Source organism: Nicotiana sylvestris, chromosome 1, assembly GCF_000393655.2.
Source record: "Nicotiana sylvestris chromosome 1, ASM39365v2, whole genome shotgun sequence".
Lineage (NCBI taxonomy): Eukaryota > Viridiplantae > Streptophyta > Magnoliopsida > Solanales > Solanaceae > Nicotiana > Nicotiana sylvestris.
The window spans coordinates 54,454,701-54,479,430 of NC_091057.1; the positions used below are offsets into that span (position 1 = coordinate 54,454,701).

A 24,730-nucleotide genomic window follows, 5' to 3' on the forward strand; every position below is an offset into this window, starting at 1 on the left:
ATATCCGGAGCATGCGAACCACACTAAAAAATGCACACTCTGGAGATTATCCAATCACTTCTTCCACAGCAGAGGAAATTTGTACATAAGAACTCCTGATTTGGGATTGCTAAGATGTATCGACGCAAAATAATCTTCTAAACTACTTGAGGACGTACAGGCTGGGACCTGTGGCTCGCACATGAATGGTTTTGTCTTAGCTAAGAAGATACTTAGGGCCGGTTACTTTTGGATGACCATGGAGACAGATTGCGTACAGTACGTCTGCAAATGCTACCAATGCCAAGTGCATGCCGATATGATAAAAGTACCACCAAGTGATCTCAATGCAACAAGCTCACCTTGGTCATTCACCGCCTAGGGAATGGATGTCATTGGTCCAATCGAGCCCACTGCTTCAAATGGGCACATGTTTATTCTGGTAGCCATTGATTACTTTACAAAATGGGTAGAGGTTGCATCTCACAAAGCTGTGACCAAGAAATTCGTCACAGATTTCGTCAAAGATCGTATTGTTTGCCGATTCGGGTTCCCGAGTCCATTGTTACTAATAATGCCGCCAATCTCAACAGTGATCTGATGAAAGCCATGTGCGAAACTTTCAAAATCAAGTACAAGAATTCCATAGCCTATAGACCTTAGATGAATGGAGTCGTAGAAGCCGCCAATAAAAACATCAAGAAGATACTAAGGAAGATGGTAGAAAACCACAAACAATGGCATGAGAAACTGCATTTTGCTTTGTTGGGATACCGCACTACAGTTCGCACATCAACCGGAGCAACCCCTTACATGTTGGTTTATGGTACCGAGGTTGTCATCCAAGATGAGGTAGAGATTCCTTCTTTAAGAATCATACAGGAAGCCGAACTCAGTGATGCAGAATGTACATTTCCTCACCTGATGTAATTGAACTATGCTAGACATGATTCGCGTTTAAGAGGGGATAAGTAGGCAGCCTTATGGGTTCAGTTATATCATAATAAAATTTTCATTTCCCCCAAGATTAGAAACTTTTGAGGAGGACCCTCAAAATTCCAGAGCAAGTCCAGCCAATGCCAGCATATGTCAGACGGTCAAAAGATCATCCACTAAACTAGGGAAGAATTTTGAGGATGACCCTCAAAATTCTAACACAAGAAGCTGCAAGGTCTCAGAAATGTGTTACAGTCACTAGTTCATCTAAAACTCACTTGATATATCAATATGTTTCTAAAATGACTTCTTTTTTATCAATAATTGCATATTTTTGAAAAAAAAAATCTATTTTTCATAACAGTCAGGTGTTACCCAATGAACCTCAAATAAGTCCTCCAAAACGGAGCAATACAAGGCCAGTGGATGAAAGCACGAACCAACCTCGTGTCAGAAAACTTACAATTTTTCTTTGAATGCAGGCACATTTGGCGTGGCGATAGCATTCACAAACATGTATACACAAAGCAAATTCACTATCGATCCAGCCATCAGACATCGAATATATCTCCAGCTAAGAAATATACTACTCTCATTTGCTACTCACTCTTTGCATGGGACTAAGCCTTGTCTTGCATATTTGCATGAGGCTAATCCCTGCCTCCATACCTACATGAGGCTAATCCCTGCCTCCCTATTTGCACGAGGTTAATCTTTGCCTACATATCTACATGAGGCTAATCCCTGCCTCCATATTTGCATGAGGCTAATCCCTCCCTCCATATCTGCATGAGGCTCTTCCTTGGCTCCCTATCTGCATGAGGCTAATCCCTGCCTCCATATTTGTATGAGGCTAATCCCTGCCTCCATACTTGCATGAGGCTAATCCTTACCTCCATATCTGCATGAGGCTAATCTTTGCCTCTCTATCTGCATGAGGCTAATCCTTGCCTCCCTATCTGCATGAGGCTAATCCCTACCTCCATATTTGCATGAGGCTAATCCCTGCCTCTATACTTGCATGAGGCTAATTCTTGCCTCCATATCTGCATGAGGCTGATCCCTACCTCCCTATCTGCATGAGGCTAATACCTGCCTCTATATTTGCATGAGGCTAATCTCTGCCTCCATACGTGCATGAGGTTAATCCTTGCCTCCCTATCCGCATGAGGCTAATCCCTGCCTCCCTATCTGCATGAGGCTAATCCTTGCCTCCATATTTGCATGAGGGTAATCCCTTCCCTCCATATCTGCATGAGTCTAATCCTTTCCTTCCTATCTGCATGAGGCTAATCTTTGCCTCCATATTTGCATGAGGCTAATCCCTTCCTCCATACATGCACGAGGCTAATCCTTGCCTCCATATCTACATAAGGCTAATCCCTGCCTCCCTATCTGTATGAGGCTAATCCCTGCCTCCATATTTGCATGAGGCTAATCCCTGCCTCCATATCTGCATGAGGCAAATCTTTGCCTCCCCATTTACATGAGTCTAATCCCTACCTCCATATTCGCATGAGGCTAATCCCTGCCTCCACACCTGCATGAGGCTAATCCTTGCCTCCACACCTGCATGAGGCTAATCCTTGCCTCCCCATCTGCATGAGGCTAATCCCTACCTCCCTATTTGCATGAGGCTCCATATTTGCATGAGGCTAATCCCTACCTCCACATTTGCATGAGGCTAATACTTGCCTCCACATTTTCACAGGACTAAGCATTGTCCCTCCTTACATAAATAATGCTCTATTCTTGTACTATCCGTTGTTTTTCAATCGGGCTAAGCCCTGCCATGCATTTCCCAAGACTAAGCCTTGTCTTGGTAGCATCGTATTATTGCATCATCTCATGGGCTGAAATATTGCCAATCTATCCAAAGGCTTCATAGTCTAAAGGCATCATCCTCATAGCTGGAAGACACCATGTCATGGCCTGAGGATCCCTCAAATTTACATATTATTATTCAAAGGCGTCATTGTTCGGAGGCACAATATGCATGGCCCGAGAACACCATTCCATGGCCTGCAAATCCCTCATGAAACAATTCATGGCCCAGGACATCATGGTCCGAGGACGTCATCCTTAACCGTCCAAAGACAACTTTCATGGTCCAAAGGGAATCTGCATCATATTTAAATTTCCGCACAAATACATGTCTGTGGCATCTCTTTATCTACAGGTGGCCAGCAAGCAACTGCTATCCTAGTAGGAGTGACCTTGCTCCAGTTTCTTCAACTATCTCAAGCTTGGCCGTCACCATAACCGCTCTTGCATCTCGTGTCCGTTCTTGCAATGACTTCATCGGTATATTCCACCAATGAATCTAGAACTACACATGGCCTGATTCCTGTAAAACCAGGGGTATGTAGGTATCTCAAAGACCAAAGTATGGCCTCTATCTAACAAAACATCTCGACCGGTCAAAATTGGCCATCATTTCTTTACCCAAAAAATCTTTCATCCTTCCCGGGTAAAGAGGGGCAGATGTTGATACCCAATTTTTTTTCATATATTCTAATACGTATATATACTTTCAAAATAGAACATATGCAGTTATAAGCATGCACAAATATTTTTATAATTTTTCTATAATTTTTAAAAAAAAGCTCCACATCAATTTATTTCTTGTCTTTTATTTACAAAATACCCAATAATTATCCTCCAAATTACTTTTGTGATGATTTAGTCATCTAAGTTCTTTATTTATGACAACATAATGTTTAAATATTTTTAGTGTATTTTTGTAATTATATTTACATTTTTAGGCTAAATTGCACATCTTTGCAATAATAGCTCATACTAATGCATAATTACATTATTGATGCATAAAATGGCCTTTTATATTTTTAAAAATGTTAAATAACTTTTTAAATTATTTTAGTATACGAAAATATTTTTTTGAACTCATTTATTATTTTTATAAATTATGTAGTTATTAAAAGTGGCTATTTAAACTGGACTATTTTTATTTCTATTTTAGCCCTATTTCAACCCAATACCAGCCCAATTTCAATTTAAATTTATCCATCCCAAACCCTAATACCTGATCCGGCCCCAAAACCCTTTCAATCTAGGCCGTTGATCATAGAGATCAACGGCCACAAATAGCCCTTACCTAAAATAAACCAAACGACCCCCCCCCAAACCCTCTCATTTTCCTCGCCGTCCACCGCCTTGAAATCCCTCTCCTATCTCAAATGATCTCAAACCTAACCCTAATCATTACTCATCTATGGCTATCTTGGTGTCTTCTCACCACTCCCCAAGCCTCTAATGGCCTCCCTCATGTTGGTATTGCCATCTCCAGGGTCCTCAAGGGACCAGGGTTAGTTTGCTTGCATCTATGGCCCTTTCTCGTCCGTTTCAAGCTGCCCTAGTTTGATTCTGAGTGAGATATTCCTATATCTATGGGTTTCTAGGTTTGATTCTTCATCTCTGTGATTGTTCTTCTCGAAGCCCTAATTTCTTTCTTCTGAACCTCTTAGATCTGTATAGATCTGAAATGGTTTGGACCTATTTCATATGAGTTTTACAAGAATCTTTGGGTGTTTTTACAAGAATCGTGTGATTTTCGAAAGATTTTTCATTTTTTTCCTCTAAACTAGGGTTTCCGAAAATTTCTTTTCCAAAATGTTTGATGATTCTTGAGTGTTTGATCTTCTGCTTCTTATGTGTTTTGACTGATTTTGTAAGTTTGCTACAACCTTAAATCTCTTGTACTAAAACCCTAATTTTTGACATTCTTTGTTTGGTTTCTGAGTACTGGTGTACTGACTTTGTTCTTGCCTTAGTTCTTGTGATTTCTCTTTAGCCATTTGAATGTCTCGTGGTCTTCTTGTCCTAATATGCCTCTACTAAATTTCTTAGTTCAACCTTTCACTGATTATATGTGTTTGTGTTTATCCTGACTATGCATGTTAAGATATATATCTTTCTCCTTGAATCAGTGTCATCTTCTTGATTTAATAATTTGTTTCATTAAAATTATGTGTCGAATCCCGACTATTCATTTCTTCCCTTATTTTATCTGCTAAACTTGCTGACTCTTTACGTGATATTCTCTTCGATTAGACCCTTGATTATTCTGAAGTCCTTATTTCCTGGTTTGATTTGAACATCTTTCCTTAACAAAGCTTTTGATTCTTACCTCTCTACTCGGTTTAATTGAACTGCTTGCCTTAATTAATTTTTTCGTGCCTTAGTTGTTATTTTGCTAATTCTTACTGATTGTTTGCTTAATTGAAACCCATGTGCATTCATCCCTAATTACCTACTCTGTACTTAATTTCCTTCTTAAGTATCTGTCCTGCTTTTACCATTGATTATCCCTTGATTAAAGGGAAGACTTACTTATTTTACATGTGATTGATTCCCTGAATTTCTCTAATTGCTACTTAATTGATCTCTTACCTTATTTTGCTAAACTTTTGATTACTATATGAACTCCCTCTTATTTTCGTTTCTAATAACGAACATTAGTTCACAAAAACCACACTTACACTCTAAAGCTCTCTTTTCTCCTCTGCTACTTGTGATATTTACTAGTCTAGCTGGCTGAAAGCCAAGGCTAGATATTGGAAGTATATCTTCTTTATATTTTGCACTCTTTTCTTCAACTGGTATGTCTCTAGTTAAATTTTGAAATCCAAAACCCTATGTGTTTCATTACTGCACTAGTTCATCAGCTATGAATTCAACTTGTATTACTTCTTACTTTTTTGCCTAGCATGTCTAAACTTTGTCATGTTCAATGTATGATTAGCATATCTACACTTCACCTAGTTATTTGATACTCACCAGTATGTTTGTGAATATTTGTTCAATCCCCTAATTATGTGATCATATTGGCTATTTGATGTATGTTTAATCTTGTTCAAGACATGTCAGGCTTTCTGTATTACAATTGTGATCTATGTCTTAACTATTTACTTTCCATGACTAGCCTACTAAGTCTTTAAGATCCTAAGTGTTTTATGCAGTTTGTTGACTATATGCTTCCTCTATACCCTATCCGTGTACCCACAATGTGACTCTCATGCACCCCAATCCCTTTATCCCCCTATGTGAGATCTGTTTGTTGAGTGTTTCTGAATTTGGATGTTTTTATGACCAATTGATTATCTGCTGTCTTCATAAGAGTTTTGGTACTCTTCTCAAACTATCTTTTACCACCAAACTATTTCTTGTTTCAGAAAACCTTTTCTCTACAACAACAACAACCCAGTATAATCCCACACGTGGGGTCTGGGGAGGGTAATATGTACGCAGACCTTACCCCTACCCCGAAGGGTAGAGAGGCTGTACACTCCTAAAGTCATATCTGTACTATTTTCAAAACCTTTTCAAAATTATGTCAAGCACTCTCACTTTACTCTTAAAATACTAGGTTTTGCCCCTCTGATATGTCTACTGCCTTGAGATCCTTGAGATATCTCTGAACTCTGGCATGTCAGAGCTGGCCTTTCCACACTGCACCTAAATCGGTTATTATTTGAGAAAAGGTCTAGGTGTGAGAACTGCCCGGGATCCTTGAGATCCTTAGGGAATTCTGACACACCTAGATACTATTTGGCTATGGAACTTTGGGCATTTGAGGCTATTGGAGGCTTGGAATTCATTTGGGCCTACTTTTGGCTCCCTATAGATTAATTTTCTATTTATGCAAATTTGTCATATGATTCGTTGGTCTGTAATAATTATTGTAAACAAACAGTGGGGTAATTAGTGAAAAAGGGGGGGTTGATGTATATTGGGCAAATTGGGTAGATACCATGCCTATAGGGTCCATGTTGATTCAAATGTGTTTGTTATATTTGCTTTACTTCCACACAATTAGAAACCATGCCTATAGGATCTAAAATGGCTTTAATAATAGAGATCATGCCTATAGGGTTTAAATCGGCTCTATAGAAATCATGCCTATAGGGGTTTCACATTGGTTAAATGAATGTTATTTGTTTTACCTTGCTTAATTAGCAATCATGCCTATAATACTTAAAATAGTTCAGCTAGAAAAGTCAGTTCAATTCACGTTTGTTTATTTTGAATCGGTTTAATTAATTAATCTATCCGCTTCTTTAAAAAGTTTTCAAAATACCGCCTTAAATTAATACTGTTAGAAAGCATGCCTATAGGATCTCAAGTTGTCCGTTTAAAATGGCTTACTGTTTTCTGCATTCCTAATCAATATAGGTATCATGTTCTTAGGACATCACTATGATGCGCTTAGGCAAGCCTATAGGGCGATTAAACTGCAACTATAAAACTGCGCTTTGTTATTAGTGACTGCTCATATTTAGCAGGTTTGAAAAATTAGTAGGCAAGCTGACTAGGTCTTTGACACTTTGGTCCTAGTTAATAATGTATAATCGCTGCTCACCTAGATATCATATTTTAAGGTGTTCTCTTGTTAGTTTGTATGGGTCCACCAAACTGTAGAATACCTGGTCCTCTACAAGATTCTACTGAGAATGCTAATAAAACAGTATGTAAGTGAGGCAGAGGATTTTTTACGTGGAAAAATCCCACACAAGGGGATAAAAAAATCACGACCTACACCTGTAGACTTTTAACTTCACTAACTTGTAATCTACCTATTACAATCCACTTTACAATAATTCCTATTGCAAAGGATTTAATCAACTAACTTGTGGTACTCTTACCACAAGCCACTTTGCGACTTCCTAGTTACAAAAGCTTTTTCTAACTTGTGATGCTCTCACCACAAGCCACTTTATAACTCTACAATTACAAAGACTTTTCCTTATGACTAAATCTAGTCACAACATAAACTCAAGGAGTTTATGGATTTATAAGAGGATTCCTAATCAAACGCTTCTAGGTAAGTAGTTTAGGAGATACAATAAGTACAACAACAAGGTTACAACTCAACTAGGACAACAACAGGCTATCTTTTTGGAATTGGTCCGTAGTTGCGTTCAACCTTGTTCTTCAAGCTTGTGAGGATTGATTTCTTCTGTTTTTGCAAGATGCTTGAATGAGAAACAGAAACCTTCCAGTGATGTTTTGTATAAAACTCATTGTTAGTACATCTTTATCACATAACTTGAAATGATGTGAGCACTTTGTTTGGTTAGAGAATCAGTGGGCGGACAATGCAGTGTGGCAGAAACAGTGTCGTCAGTCACTTCAATTCCAGCTGTGTCCAATTGACTTTGTACTGCTATGAGGAAACCGCAAGAGTATCAGGTTCTTGTGTTGGTTCCTAGCTCCTGAAGTTGTCACAGTTCACCTTTAGCTGGAATCTGTTAAAGCTTGCAGCAATCCAAGTAGGTCAGGTTCCCTATCTGGTTCTTAACAGTAAGTTTGTTACATCATCAAAACATAAGGCAGGAGTATTTAAAGTCTATCAATTTCCTCTTTTTGATGATGACAAACTTAACATTTATATGGTGGAATTTGGGCAGTAAGAACCAGTTTCAAAGTATCAGGGAACTCAGGAGAACACAGAGTTCCCCCTGAGACTATGCCTTATCATAACAATAGTTTACATGGTCAGAGCATTAAGAACCATTTCCCCCATGTGTTTCCGACTGAGTCTTATTTTTCCCCTTTTGGCATCATTAAAAAGAACAACAGCACAAAAAACTCCAGCTAAGCTAACTCATGCCACATATGTGCACACAATCATGATAGAGAATAGAACAAAGAGAGAGAGTACTGACATAATAAAATGAGGATTTATATTAATAACAATTTAATTTGCCTCTGCCTTTTAAAAAGGCTAGAGGCAACATTTGGACTTGCTAATAAGAGCAGTAGTGTTTCATCCCAACCATCAAAAAAGAAAACAAAAAACCATCCGTCAAACCATCAACAAAGAACAAAAAAAAACATAAGAAACATATCCTGAAAAATGGTCACTGAAGGGGTACTTAGGGGGCGCTAGGAGTAAAAGGCTTGATAGTTGCAGCAAGTGTCTAGAGAGCGAGGTCTATTTGGGCATTTCCCGACTTTTGCTCATTGAGCAGTTCTGCCTTTAGGTTCTCAACTTGTGCCCTGATATCAGTATTCTCCTGTGTCAAATGAGCCACTTCATCATTCGACATGGAACCCCTCGGGCTTGTTGACCTTCCAGGATAGCATTCCTGGCCTTCAACCGATGAATTTCCTTAGCTGCATTGTTCTGGGCATTGATAAGTTGAGAAATGGTTGATGTACTTCCTACCCCTCCATACTTTTCCACACACTCGCACTCTTCCAAAGTTTTTTGTGAGAAGGTATGCTTTCGAGTCCCCACTTTACCTATCCCAGTGGAACTTTAAAGAATTTGAACACTGGAGTAAGCAAGAATCCATAGGGAAGGCCATGATTACCGTCCTTGAAGGTGGCAACCTTTTGCATGTGTTCTATCATAATAGCAGGAAGATTCACAAGATTGAAACCGTCCAGTTGCTCCATTAGGAATAGGTCGGACTTAGAAGTCACTGACCTCCTTTAAGCTCTAGGCAACAGGACTTTGTTAACCAATTCAAACAGCAGCTGGTAAACAGGGAGTAGTGCTTTCTTATGGATATGGTCCTCTTTCTGATTAGCATTGTCTTTCACCACTACATTTCTGAATTTATACTGACAAACATCTTGTACACTCGACATCCCAACTGTAGGAACTTTTAAAATCTCTCCAAGCAATTTTACATCAAAGACGATGTCCACCCCATTGACCAAAGCACAGACATGGTCAATATCAACTGGAAAGAGGTTAGCGAAGAAACTTTGCACCTCCTCCTAATACACCATAGGTGAATCAACGTGAAATAGGTGCACCCATTGTTGAAACTCGACCATTTCCAGAATTTGGCGCATTCCGGCCATCTAAGCGATTGTTGGGTCAAACGTATGACCCAGCAGAACTTTTTGATGCCTCAGGCGCTCAGAGCCAAGGCTGACTTCACTTCTCTTTTTCTTCACAGAACTAGGTTGTTCAACAGATTCAGACTTGCATTTCCCAAACTTCTCTCCACTGACTTTGCCTTTTCCTTTGGACTTGACTAGTACATCCTCATCAGACATTGAAAACTCACTCACTACCTCCTTCATCTTAGACTTAGATGTTGACCCTTTCTCCACTAAAACTGGCTCTGCCTTTTTCGAGGACCGCCTAACAAGTGAACCAGGTTCCTCTGGAGTTCCCTCTTCCACCTCGACTATAGGGATAGCCTCATCACTTACAAGTACACCATCCTTCACAAACTTTCTTCGTTTCTTCTTACTACTCTTCTTGCTCTTTTGAAGAGCAGAATCGTAGGCCACTTTGACTTAAAGCCTAGTAGTAGGTCATTTGATTTCAGACTTAGGGGTGGACACAGCCCTTCGCTTACTTATGAATGCATCAAGAGCCACATTATCTAGGTCTTCTTCATCACTAAATAGCATTTTAGGTGCTTGAATTCCCAGGAGCACAGCATCAAATGCGGGAACAGTACTGTCCTGGGGATGAGAGCCCTGACCTGGGTCCTCTGGAGAGAGATTAGGTTCCTCATGTGATGCCCCAGTAGTATCTTCTACTGCATCCCCTTCAACAGCCATAATGGCCCCTTCTTCCTCCACAATGTGTGTCTCATTTTTCTAGGATGTAATTTCATGTAATACCCCATCAGCGAATACTACGAACACAGTTACAACATATTTTTCTTCTTCAACCGGTGCTTCCACAACCATGGAATCGGTGGCAACGATGGCAGAACCCTTTGTGAACTAAGTATTTTGACCTTGTTCTCCACTTAGGGTTTGACTGGTGGGAATAACAGACGATGGGGAGAATGGAGTAGTTTTAAGGGTTTCTGAGTTGGGAAGAGATTGGGAAACTGTGGAAGGTGTGACTGCGGCAGTAGGAGTGATAAAGGGTGAGGAAGGCTCAGTCAAAACGAAAGGTTCCATAGATGGGTCAGTGGTAGTTACAGTTGAGGCAGAGAGATCGAAAGTTTTCTTAGCCATTGAAAGAAGTGGTGTGATGATCCTTCCCTTTTGGGTGATTCTAATGTAGGACTTATGGTTAATAAGAGCAGAAGAGAGGGTTTTTAAAAGGATAGGATAATTATGAAGGGAGAGAAATAGGCACTGGTTCTGAAACGGCGGTTGGGCGTGGAGAATTACAATGTTTCAGAGGGAGATGGAACGTTTTGAATTGAAGGGATGTGACAGCAAGATCTGAAAAGTTGATGACATGGAAGTTGTATTTTGTATCCTTTTTAAGACGTGTATTAAAAGGATGCACAGAACTACTAACCTTTAGTACGAGAACATGGTTCTTGAATTATTTTTTTTCTTCTTCTTTTTTTTTGTTTTGAAAAGAATCAATCCTCTTTTATCATTCATGCACTGCATCTATCGCCTCTATGCTCATCATGCGTGTTTACCTGCAACAGTATTAAAGTGAGTTAGACATGGCCAGAAAACACTTTGAGCTAGTTATTTCTTAAGGATAAGAGCCAGCCAAAGAGGAAACAGGTTCTTAATTTGGCTTCAACAGTCCCAGCTTTACTTTGTTTCTTTCAAACTGTTCCCTACTTAGTGCCTTGGTGAAAATGTCTGCAATTTGATCTTCTGTGCTGCAGAACTTCATACATATCAACCCTTTCTCCACATTATCTCTCAGAAAATGATGCCTCACATCAATATGTTTTGTCCTTTTATGTTGAACTGGATTCTTGGCCATGTTGAGTGCACTGGTGTTGTCACATAGAAGGGGCACACTCTTAGTGAGTACCCCAAAATCCTCCAGTTGCTGCTTGATCCATAGAAGTTGAGCACAGCAGGATGCTGCAGCTACATATTCAGCTTTAGCTGTTGACAGAGCCACTGAATTCTACTTCTTGTTCCCCAAGAGATAAGACATGAACCTAAGAAGTGAGCCATTCCAGAAGTGCTTTTTCTGACCACAAGATAACCTGCATAGTCTGCATCAGCATACCCAATCAGATAAAAACTGTCACCTGATGGATAATACAGCACCAGGTCCTGTGTTACTTTGAGATATCTTAGTATTCTTTTGGTAGCCTTCAAGTGAGATTCCTTGGGATTTGATTGAAACCTCGCACATATCCCCACGCTGAAAACAATATCAGGTCGACTGATAGTGAGATAGAGGAGAGACCCAATAATGCCTCTATACATTGTTTGATTTACAGGAGATCCAGTTTCATCCATGTCTAGTCGAATGGCAGTTGCAATGGGAGTGTCTATCACCTTTGATGCTTCCATGTTAAACCTCTTCAAGAGTTCCCTGATGTATTTTGCTGACAAATGGAAGTACCCTTTGGGGACTGTTTTACTTGAAGACCCAAGAAAAGGTTTAGTTCTCCCATCATGCTCATTTCAAATTCATTTCCCATAAGTTTTGCAAATTCTTCACATAGAGAGTCAGTTGTTGCTCCAAAAACGATATCATCAACATAAACCTAAACGATGAGCAGGTTCCTTCCTCGTTTATTTAAGAAAAAAGTGTTGTTAATTTTCCCTCTTTTAAAACCATTTTCTAAGAGGAACTTTGACAGTCTTTCATACCAAGCTCGAGGAGCCTGCTTTAGCCCACACAGAGCTTTTTCCAGTTTGAACACATATTCAGGGTGCTCCATGAAATTCAAACCATAGGGGTTGCTTCACATAGACTTCTTCCTTAAGGAGTCCATTCAAAAATGCACTCTTGACATCCATATGGAATAAGGTGAATTGCATATGAGATGCAAAAGCGATTAGAATTCTGATAGCTTCCATGCGAGCCACTGAAGCAAACGTTTCATCATAGTTAATCCCTTCCTCTTGATTGTAGCCTTAGACCACTAGCCTGGCCTAGTTCCTTATGATAACCCTATTTTCATCGAGCTTGTTTCTGATTACCCACTTGGTTCCTATAATGGTTCGATCTAGGGGTCTAGGTACCAGGTGCCATACATTATTTCTCTCAAGATGATGCAGCTCGTCTTGCATGGCTGTAATTCAATCTGCATCTTTCAAGGCCTCCTTGATATTTTTGGGTTCTATCTGGGAGAGAAAGGCTGAGAAGGCAAATGAATTCCTGGCTCTTGACCTGGTTTGTACTTCGGAATCTAGAGGGGTGATGATGTTATCTATAGGGTGAGAGCTTTGGTGTCTCCAGTTAGACGACTGACGTTCATTCTGAGAGGAGGGAGGTATGTTTGGCTGATTTTCCTCTATCCTTCTCTCAGTTGCTAGTGGAGTTCCCTGAACTACATCAACCATCCTTTCTTCAGCTTCAGTGGTTGTAATTGAAGTGCTTGGTTCTGTTGATGATGAGGCAGCATTGTCTTCATTTGGCTCCTTTACTTGACTCATCATATCTGCTTTTTCGTTGGTCATGTTAATGACTTCACCAGGAACGAGTAAGGGTTCTCCATCTTGATCTTCCTCAGCACTCTTCTCAAATGATGGATAGGATTCATCAAAAATAACATAGACACTTTCCTCGACACATTGAGTCCGTTTGTTATATATCTTGTAAGTCTTGCTTTGAGAGGAGAAACCAAGAAATATTCCTTCATCACTTTTGGCATCAAATTTACCAAGTTGATCCTTTCCATTGTTGAGAACATAGCATTTGCATCCAAATATTCTTAGGTGAGTCAGCTTGGGTTTTCTTCCATTCAACAATTCATACGGAGTGTTGTTCAGAAATGATCTGATCATGCACCTGTTCACTAAGTAGTAGGCAGTGTTGACAGCTTCAGCCCAGAAGTTCTTTGCAATTCCACTGTCAATCAGCATTGTTCTTGACATTTCTTCTAGAGTTCTGTTCTTCCTTTCTACTACTCCATTTTGTTGGGGAGTTTTGGGAGCTGAGAAGTTGTGAGTGATGCCATTTTCATTACAGAATTCATCAAATTTGACATTGTCAAATTCTGTCCCATGATCTGATCTAATGTATACAACTCTAGGCTCCATCTTCACCTGGATTTTCTTCACAAAGGATACAAACACTTCAATAGTTTCGTCTTTTGTTCTGAGAAACAGAGTCCATGTGAATCTGGAATAGTCATCCACGATTACGAAAATGTATCTTTTTCCTCCTCTACTTTGCACCCTTATAGGTCCACATAGATCCATATGCAGAAGCTGAAGCGGCTTTGAGGTGCTCACATCCCTTTTAGACATAAAGGAGGACTTCACATGTTTTCCTCTAGCACAGGCATCACAAACTTTCTGCATCTTAAATTGTGACAAAGGCAGACCATGGACCAGGTCCTTCTGAATTAGTTTGTTCAGAAGGGAAAAGCTTGCATGGCCTAGACTTCTGTACCATAGTTCAGCCTCATCGTCAACAGCTTTCAGGCAACTCAGATCACCACTCTGTAAAGATTCGAAGTCAGCAACATAGATGTTCTTGTATCTTTTGGCCACAAGTACTATTTCACCGGTCACAAGGTCAGTAACTGTACATATTTTGGACAACAATTCTACCTTGTTTTCTTTATCACAGATTTGAGAAACACTCAGGAGATTTTACTTAAGCCCATTGACATAGTACACATTTTCAATAGAATGAGTGAGCGACTTCCCAACTTTCCAACTCCAAGAATGTACCCCTTTTTACCATTGCCAAAGGATACACTTCCTCCTTGTAGGGCTTTTAGTGAAAGAAAGTCTATGGTGTTCCCAGTCATGTGTTTTGAGCACCTACTATCCATGAACCATTGTTGACCGCTTCCTTTCGTTGTTCCCTACACAAGAGATTAGGAGTTAGTTTTAGGAACCCAAACAAGTTTGGGTCCCTTGTAGTAAGTAAGAGGATGAATGAGAGCTCTCTTAGTCCATGCAGGTAATGTGTGTTTTTTGTGAGTAGAACCTGGTCCCTCTTTTGTGGTCACAGTTTCAGCAGCCACTTTGTCTTTCTGAACTAATTAATTCTTGGCCTGGACACCTTCCTTGAAGAACCCAGTGTTCCCACATTGGGTACGAGACCAATTATCAGAGATAGTGACGTACTTACTGTAAGGGTTGTGAGGAGTTTTCTCCCTTTGGAACCCTGCTCTTTGCCTTTTTTCAAATCATCAGTAAGCAAGGCAGTGGTAGCTTCTGAGGACCAGGTCCACTTTAGAGACTTTTCAAGATCATTCATTAATCTTTCTAGATTGGTTTGGAGAAGCTTGTTTTTCTCAATTTTAGCACACATCCTAAATCTAATAGCTTTCACCTCATCTTCAAGCCTAATGTATTCCTCACTTGCTATCTCCTTTCCTCTTTCAGAACTTTCAGGTTTTGACTTAGTCCATGGTTTTACTATTATTTCCCTTTGGTCTGCAATTTCTACCAACAGAACACTCTTTTTTTTTCTAAGGATTTCAATGGTTTTCTTATGGTCAGTAACTGCAGCCACTAAGTCTTCTCTAGTATGTTCAGATTCTTCTAATTCTAAGATCAAAGAATCCCTATCCTCCGCAAGACTACAAAAGGCAGTGATTAAAACATCAGCTAAACACATGAGTTTTCTTTTTGGAGAATAGGATTTCAGATTTCTCTAAACATCCCTGAAGTTTACCTCTTTGTTGCCATTGTCTTCATCATCATCTGATTGAGCCATCAAAGCAAAAGTTGAGTCATATCCAATCTCCTCGCCTTCAACTGCCATCATGGAACTATCACCAGTATTAGGTTTATCTTCAGACTGTTTTACTTGTGTAGTTCTCTCATGAGCTATTTGCAAAGCTTCCCATATTTCCGTTACAGTGTCGCAGGTAGAGTTCTATTGTACTCTTCAGGTCCCATTCCATATACTAGAATTGTCTTGGCACGAAAATTATTCTCCACAGCTTTCTTATCTAATTTAGTGTATTATTTGCTGGTTTTTGCCATTGAAACTGGAAATTCATCTAGTACCTTGATTGGAACATAAGGACCATCGCAAATGATATCCCATAGCTCACAATCCTCAGCCATGATGAAATCATGCATTCTAGCTTTCCACAACCAATAGCATTGTCCATTAAACTTGGGGGTAGGTATATGGAATGACCTTCTTCAAAGTTTGGTGGAGCCGCCATGAGGATCCTTCCTAGGTGTTAGCTTGATAGGAGGAACCCGCTCTAATACCAATTGTTAGGTTGTATGGGTCCACCAAACTGTAGAGTACCTGGTCCTCTACAAAATTCTGCTGAGAATGCTAATAAAACAGTATGTAAATGAGGCAGAGGATTTTTTATGTGGAAAAATCCCATACAAAGGGATTATCAAATCACGACCTACACCTGTAGGCTTTTAACTTTACTAACTTGTAATCTACCTATTACAAGCAACTTTACAATAATTCCTGTTGTAAAGGATTTACTCAACTAACTTGTGGTACTATTACCACAAGCCACTTTGCGACTTCATAGTTACAAAGGCTTTTTCTAACTTGTGATGCTCTCACCACAAGCCACTTTGTAACTCTACAATTACAAAGACTTTTCCTTATGACTAAATCTAATCACAACATAAACTCAAGGAGTTTATGGATTTTCAAGAGGATTCCTAATCAAACGCTTCTAGGTAAGCAGTTTAGGAGATACAATAAGTAAAACAACAAGGTTACAACTCAACTAGGACAACAATAGGCTATCTTTTTGGAATTGGTTCATAGTTGCGTTCAACCTTGTTCTTCAAGCTTGTGGGGATTGATTTCTTCTATTTTTGCAAGATGCTTGAAAGAGAAACAGAAACCTTCCAGTGATGTTTTGTATAAAGCTCATTGTGGGTACATCTTGATCACATCACTTGAAATGATGTGAGTACTTTGTTTGGTTAGATAATGAATGGGCGGACAATGCAGTGTGGCAGAAACAGTGTCATCAGTCACTTCATTTCTAGCTATGTCCAATTGACTATGTACTGCTATGAGGAAACCGCAAAAGTATCAGGTTCTTGTGTGGGTTCCTAGCTCCTGAAGCTGTTGAAGTTCACCTTTAGCTAGAATCCATTAAAGCTTGCAGCAATCCAAGTAGGTCAGGTTCCCTATCTGGTTCTTAACAGTAAGTTTATTAGATCATCAAAACATAAGGTAAGAGTATTTAAAGTCTATCATCTCTTAAATACTTTAAATTGTTGTTTGAAACGTGCACTTACTTGTTATGTTTGTGGAGGTAAATGTGAGCCTTTAATCGCTCCCTCTTTAAATGTAGTCCTAATTGTTTTTGATTGACGCCTAGACTTTTATCCTTTAAATACCTTAGGATGGTCTAGAACTACCTAAATTAGAGGTCCTAAACACCTCCAGGGCCAAAAGAAAGGGACGGGTAATGCACGCGTATGGTATTTTTCAAGGTTGCTAGAATGCTTTAGGCTATGACCAAGGGGAGGGGATTGGGTAGTAAGGAATATGATGACTACGTGCTAATGTCATGTGTAGCCCCTCGTTGAGGAGTGTTTACCGGGCATTGTGTGGGTGTGATCCTATAGGATAACCAACCTAGGACCCCTATTTCCCAACTTTCGTTGTTTAAACAAATTTACTTTTCTATATATATGTGTGACTTGTTCAAACCTTCTCCCCTGTTCCATTACTTGAATCATATATGTGCTTAGAATGCCTTTATTTGCAAATACGTGTTAAAACTATTTATCTGTTTAAATGACTAATTCACATAATTTAAGTTCGGCCGGGACCCACCATTGTGGACTGCGAGCGGTGCCTAACACCTTCCCCTCAAGGTTATTTCGAGCTCTTACCCTAATCTCTGGTAATGCAAAGTAGTCTAAGAGTTAATCTCTCTAGGTGCCCTCACGCACCATAATACATTAGGTGGCGACTCTTTAAATACCCTATTCCAAAAGGAAATGAGTTATTTTCCCCCACAAATATCGAAACCCGGGCTCCTCGAGGAAAAAGGGGGTGCGACATAAGGATGAACTTGTATATGCATGGTACCGGAACTCATCTAGCTTATTCAATTGTGCCACCCTTAAGTTGACGGCGACTTCCTATTTAAGGTTCAACTTCTTCAAAGCCCACACGGCCTTATTCTCAAGTTCCACCGGAGGATGACAAGCCTTCCCGAACACCAACCGGTATGGATACATCCCGATTGGTGTTTTGTAAGCCATCCTATAAGCCCATAGAGCATCATCGAGTTTCTTTGACCAATCCGTCCGGTTGGCTTTCACTGTCTTTGACAAAATACTCTTTATCTCCCGGTTGGAGACTTCTACTTGACCACTTTCTTGAGGATGATAGGGGGTCGTAACTTTGTGAGTGACACCATACTTGGTGAGTAAGGTGTCGAAAGCCTTGCTACAAAAATGTGAACCCCCATCACTTATGATAGCCCTTGGAGTACCAAATCTTGTAAAGATGTTCTTCTTCAAAAATGCCACCACACTCCTCACTTCATTGTTGGGCAAAGCAACGGCCTCAACCCACTTAGAAATAAAATCAACCATGACTAGGATGTAGGTGTTCCACAAGAGATCACAAACGGGCCCATGAAGTCAATATCCCCACACATAAAAAATGTCAATCTCCAAGATGGTGGTGAGGGGTATTTCATTTTTCTTTGAGATTCCACCGACCCTTTGGCATTCATCACAATGCTTGAAAATCTCACTAACATCCTTGTAGAGAGTGGGCCAATAAAACGGAAACTTAACACTTTGGTCGTCGTTCTTGCTCCACCATGGTGACCACCATAAGGCGAAGAATGACAAGCCCCAAGAAAACCCACTTGTTCCTCCCCCGGTACACATCTTCTAATCACTACATCCATGCAAATCCGAAAAAGGTACGGTTCATCCCAATAGTAGTCTTCACAATCCTGTTTGAGCTTCTTCCTTTGGTTTGAAGAGAACTCAACCGGAATGATACCGCTTACAAGATAATTTGCCAAATCAATGAACCAAGGCACCTCCTTCATAGAAATAGCCAAAAGTTGTTCATCGGGGAAGGAGTCATTGATTTCAAGTCCATCATGCAGCCTTCCCTCCTCCTCTAATCGAGACAAATGGTCTGCCACTTGGTTTTCACTCCCTTTTCGATCTTGGATGTCAATATCAAACTCTTGAAATGGAAGTACCCATCTCACCAAATAGGCTTTAGAATCTTTCTTGCTCATGAGATAGCGAAGCTCCGCATGATCTATATGAACAATCACCTTTGCACCCATCAAGTACGGGTGAAAAATTTCCATAGCAAACATAATGGAAAGAAGCTCTTTCTCCATAATGGTGTAGTTGACTAGGGCACTATTCATAGTCTTGCTTGCATAATTGACCAGATGAAAGATCTTGTTGATGTGTTGCCCCAAAATGGCCCCTACCGCTATATCACTAGCATCACACATAAGCTCAAAAGGAACACTCCAATTTGGAGCGGTAATGATGGGAGTAGTAGTCAACTTGAGATTTAGAAACTCAAAGCTTGCATGCAATCATAAATGAAATGGAACTTGTCATCTTTCTCCAAAAGCTTGCACAACGGGCTTACCACTTTAGAGAAGTCCATGATGAACCGCCGGTAAAATCTCGCGTGGCCTAAGAAACTCTACACGCCTTTGACTGAAAATGGAGGTGGAAGTTTAGAAATTACCTCAATCTTTGCCTTGTCGCCTTCAATACCATTCTTTGAGATCTTATGGCCAAGTGCAATGCCTTCCTCGACCATGAAATGGTACTTCTCCCAATTGAGCACCAAATTTGTTTCTTCGCATATTGCCAACACTTTGTCCAAATTTGCTAGAATATCATCAAAAAAATACCCGACTACCAAAAAATAATCCATGAGGACTTCAACAAAATCCTCCACCATTTCCGTGAAGATAGCCATCATACACTTTTGAAAAGCCGCCGGTGCATTGCACAACCCAAATGGCATCCCCGAGAATGCAAAAGTACCATAAGGACATGTGAAAGTAGTCTTCTCTTGATCCTCCAGAGCAATAAGAATTTGATTGTCTGGAATACCCATCAAGAAAACAATAGAAAGCACGACCATCCAATCTATCAAGCATTTGATCTAGGAAGGGAAGTAGGAAATGATCCTTCCTTGTGACTTTGTGAGCTTGCGATAGTACATACAGACTCTCCACCTGGTCACCGTTCTTCTAGGAATCAACTCATTCTTGTCATTGGTGACCACCATCATGCCTCCTTTCTTTGGACACATTGAACCAAAGAAGTTCATGAACTATCGGAAATGGGTTACATAACCCCGGCATCCAACCACTTGATGACCTCCTTCTTGACAACCTCTTGCACGGCTTCATTGAGTCTCCTTTGATGTTCAATAGATAGTTTGGCTCCTTCCTCCAAGTTGATCTTGTGCATGCAAAATGCGGGGCTTATCCCCCGAATATCTGCCAAAGTCCATCCAATAGCTTTCTTCCTCTTTTGTAACATCGCCAAAGTGGAACAAAAAATTCATACTGAAGATGTGGGGGGGTAATGGATTCAACTTAAAGATGGGAGGCTCCTCAATCGAAGGCTTTGTTGGAGGAGTGGTTCTATTCTCAAAACCTAAGGACAATTTGCGGGGCTCATAGGTGTATGACCTCATTCCTTGCAAAGCATTCACACATTCCACATAAACCTCCATTTCTTGATCATCACAATTGAGCAATACAGCCTCCAAAGTATCATCAATATTCATCACGACACTTGTTTCATCAATAATCACATCCATCACCAAATCCGCAAATGAACAAACTTTATTGCTATTCGGTTGCCTCATAGATTTGCACATATGGAAAACAACATTTTCATCACACATCCGAAAAGTGAGCTTACCGGCTTCCACATCAACAAGAGCCATCCCTGTAGCAAGGAAAGGCTACTCAAAATAATCGGAACCTCATAATCGACCTCACAATCAAGAATAACAAAATCCGCCGTGAGGATGAATTTATCAACATGAACCAACACATCATCAAAGATACCAACGGTCTCTTCATAGTATGATTCGCCATTTCCAATCTCATTGATGTAGGTTTTGGTTGCCTAATTCCCAAAGTTTTGAAAACTGAGTAGGGCATCAAATTGATACTTGCCCTAAGATCATAAAGCTTTAGCAAAGTCGGCACTCCCAATTGTACAAGGAATTGTGAAAGCGCCTGGATCTTCCAATTTAGGAGCCATTGAGTGCACAATCGCACTCACTTGATAAGTCATCTTTATAGTTTCATAATTCATCGATCTCTTCTTTGTCACCAAATCCTTCATAAACTTTGTATAACCCGACATTTGCTCCAAAGCCTCAACCAATGGCACATTGATAGATATACTCTTGATCATGTCAATGAACGTTTTATATTGGTTCTCACCATTTTTCTTGGCAAGCCTTTGAGGTTATGGAGGAGGAGGCCTAGGCATTGGTGCCTTAGCCTTTGGTGCTACCGATTCCGGTATGTCAACAACGTGCTCCATAGACGAGTTCACTTCCTCATGAGTCTCCTCCACGTTGTCATCAATATCAATTCTCACCTCATATTTTGTTTGCACTTCATTGCTTGGCATCTCATCTTCTTGTACCACTTGTTCATCATCCATAATTTTCTTTTTACTTGAGGTGGTTGTATCCCCACCTTTTCCACTCCTTGTAGTAACGGCCATGGCATGCCCCGTGTTGTTTCTAGCCTTTGGGTTTACCACCGTATCACTTGGTAGTGCCCCCTTAAGATGAGTGTTAAAAGCTTGCGAGATTTGCCCCAATTGAATTTCCAAATTACGAATTGAAGTGTTGTGAGAGGCTAGTTGAGCATCAGAGTTTGTGTACTTCTCCATCATTTGTTTGAACATGTTCTCAATTCGTCTCATCTCATTGTGGAAAGAACTCAAACCTTAGGAAGGATAAGGAGGGGGGTTGCTCGGTTGTTGATACATCGAGGGACTTTGAGAACCCGACCCCCGATTGTTGTTGTTATTCCACCCTCCTTGGTTGTTGCCTCCCCAATATCATTGGCTATTGCCACTTATTGCCTTGGTTATTTTGACCATTCCAATTTCCTTGATTGATTTGATTTCTCCAATTCTCTTGGTTGTTACCACCATTCTAATTACCTTGGTTGTTTGAATTACAATTCCTTTGATTTCCTTGAGGTCACCATTGTTGTTGATTCGGGGCTTGGTTATTATTTCTTTGCTCTTGGAAGTTGTTCACATATTGTACTTCCTCATGTTGTTCATTGCATGGTTCATCTTGATCAAACCCACTATCATTTTGTACATAATATTCAACACGGTTTTGTACTTGAGGACCCTTTGCCTTCTCTTGTTTACCATCATACTAACTCCCTCCATTGCATTGACTTGCTTAGGACCTTGCACTTGTTGAAGTTGAGTTTTGGGTAGTTGATTCATTGTGGTGGTCATCTCGGCAATTGCTTGTCCATGATCATGTAATTCTTTATGCAAGTAAACCACATTTGGATCACCTTGAGGAACGTTTGCTCTATTTTGCCATGCTGATGAAGTATGCACAATTTCATCTAGAATCTCACAAGCTTCCGCATACGGCATTGTCAGGAAATTTCTATCAGCAAGTTGGTTGACCACTCATTGGTTGGTAGTATTGATCCTCCTATAGAATGTTTGTTGAATCATAGCCTTCGTCATGTCATTGTTCGGGAAGTCTTTCACCATAGTCCGGTACATCTCCCATATCTCATGCAAAGGCTCATTGGGTTCTTGTTTGAAAGCTAGAATCTCATCCCTAAGAGTAGCCATATGCCCGGGAGAAAAGAACATGGAAATAAATTTCTTGGCCAATTCATCCCATGTATGGATAGAATGATTTGGCAACCTTTCTAACCAATCCAAAGCCTTCCCCCGTATAGGGAAAGGGAATAGTCTCAACCACAAAGCATCCTCGGAGACGCTTGCCTGTTTACTCCCCCGACAAGTGTCAACAAACCCTTTCAAGTGATTCTACACATTTTGACTCAGAGCCCTCGTGAAGAATCCCCATTGTTCCAATAATGTAAGCATAACATTTGTGATTTAAATGTTTTCTACTCTAATGCAAGGCGGGACTATGGAATGCGTATCCTTCATTCGGCAACACCCGGTATGGAGCCGCTCTTTGTGGAGGTGGGGGTGGAACGAGAACATTGTCTTGAGGCAGTCGGCCTCGTCTATTTGCTTGAGGTTCAAGAGGAACCTCTTCAACTTGATCGTCTTCCACGTCTACATCCCCCATAGGCATGTTTCCAAGAGAATCTTTGTTGTTGAGAGCCATTGTTCACCTAAAATAGTTTCACAAAAAGATTATTAACTCGGAAGGAAAAGAAGATAATTCACACACAAAATCAAATATATAGCTAAATCTATTTTTAGCTCCCCGGCAACAACGCCAAAAATTAATGTCGTCCAAGTCACACCCTCTATTTGAGGTGGTGAAACGGTCGATGCAATAGTAATACCCAACAGAGTTGGGGTGAAATTCCACAAGGAGCTATGATATTGGGATTTAGGAGTATATATTACAGTATATGAGTTTGAACTATCTCTGATTACACTTCCACAAATTTGGTTGATTCTATAGCTAAATTGAACTAAGATTGCTATTAAGTAATTAAAACTAAGAAATTGTGTTTTTGTTGTTGTTTTCAAATATTGTAAAAGGACTAGGGTTGTGACCATGACCTAGGTGTTCGCCTAATGGGATAAAGACTCATGTTGTTTTGTTGAATGTGGTGTATTATAACTCACAACACTATGCTGCCCACTCAATACCTCTCGGTCAGAGAATGGTTTTGTCCAATTTGACTTTCTCAAGACCAAATGGGTGTCTACAGAAACTGTTGATAAGAGCTCAACTCGGGTTGTTACTATCTCTAGGTTGAACCTTTTAATTGGGTTGATCAATTTCTTAATTGACCCAATTCCTTATTAGCTAGGTTACCCTAGACTAGATCTCTCTTTCTCAAGAAGAGACTAAGTCAAAAAGACATAAATCAATGTTTGTAACCATTTCCGTCTCTTGATCCCTCATTCCACTAATCCGTTGTTACTGATTCATTCAAGGCATAGACTCTCCATTTCTTTGTCTTATTAGCGCAGGTGTTCGTCAACGATGAAAGCTGCTGAACTTCAGACTATACACCCGCTCATAAACAAGTATAAAATTAATCACCCATAAGGTTTACACTTTAGGGTTGGGTCACAAACCTAGATAAGAATCTAGCTACTCATAATGGGTAAAGAAGAAAACAAGGAAGAAAAGATGATAAAACTCATATTCAAAGATTATAAGACAAAAATCTAATGTTTAATCACTAAAGTTTAAGCTAAAATTGCCTAAAGAAGTAAAGGAAAACGGCTACAAAAATTTAAATATTCAAAAATTTAACCTAATTTTGTGAAAGAAGTCTATTAATACACAACTGAAATTTCGAACAAACTTGCCCTTCAGAGGTTTTGTGGCCGCACAATTCCATGTGCGGTCCGCACTTCTTCTTCAGTCTTGGCAGGAGCTTGGTCTGTGGCCGCATAATTCTAGGATGCGGCTGCATCTGGAGTGTTCTACGGTCCGTACATTTCCTGGTGCAGCCGTACAGGCCCTTTTTTCGGACCATACAAAGCTGAGAGCGACCGCATGGCTAACTTTTGTGGCCGCACAATAATTGTGCGGTCTGCATTTCTTTTATGTTTGAATTGTTGACTCTCTGAACTTGAACTCTAGCATAGATTTTGCGGGTCCGCATATTTCATTGAGTCTCTCATGGAATTCCTTCACATTCTGCGGCCCGCAAAAGGAATTCTGTGGTCCGCACATTATGCTTTTGCCTGTTTTTTGTTCTTGAGTTCACATTACTCCTTCTTGAGTCGGATTTCATCTTTGTGGCTCATTTTCCAATACTCCTGCAATTAAGCATAT

At 40.1% G+C, this 24,730-nt stretch overlaps 2 protein-coding genes across 2 annotated transcripts; both read right to left on the bottom strand.

Moving 5' to 3' along the window:
• Positions 1–11,703: 11,703 nt before the first annotated feature.
• Positions 11,704–12,084, bottom strand: LOC138870112 (secreted RxLR effector protein 161-like). Its single transcript, XM_070147743.1, has one exon. It carries the CDS (start codon positions 12,082–12,084, stop codon positions 11,704–11,706), a length of 381 nt encoding a protein of 126 aa, XP_070003844.1.
• Positions 12,085–17,847: 5,763 nt separating this feature from the next.
• LOC138870116 (uncharacterized) lies at positions 17,848–18,306 on the bottom strand. The gene has a single exon (XM_070147746.1). The coding sequence runs from the start codon at positions 18,304–18,306 to the stop codon at positions 17,848–17,850; it is 459 nt and encodes a 152-aa protein (XP_070003847.1).
• Positions 18,307–24,730: the final 6,424 nt, after the last annotated feature.

Coding starts and splice junctions, on each gene's coding strand:
- LOC138870112 (XM_070147743.1), bottom strand. CDS start 12,084: ATGGATGAAACTGGATCTCCTGTAAATCAAACAATGTATAGAGGCATT.
- LOC138870116 (XM_070147746.1), bottom strand. CDS start 18,306: ATGGTTGATTTTATTTCTAAGTGGGTTGAGGCCGTTGCTTTGCCCAAC.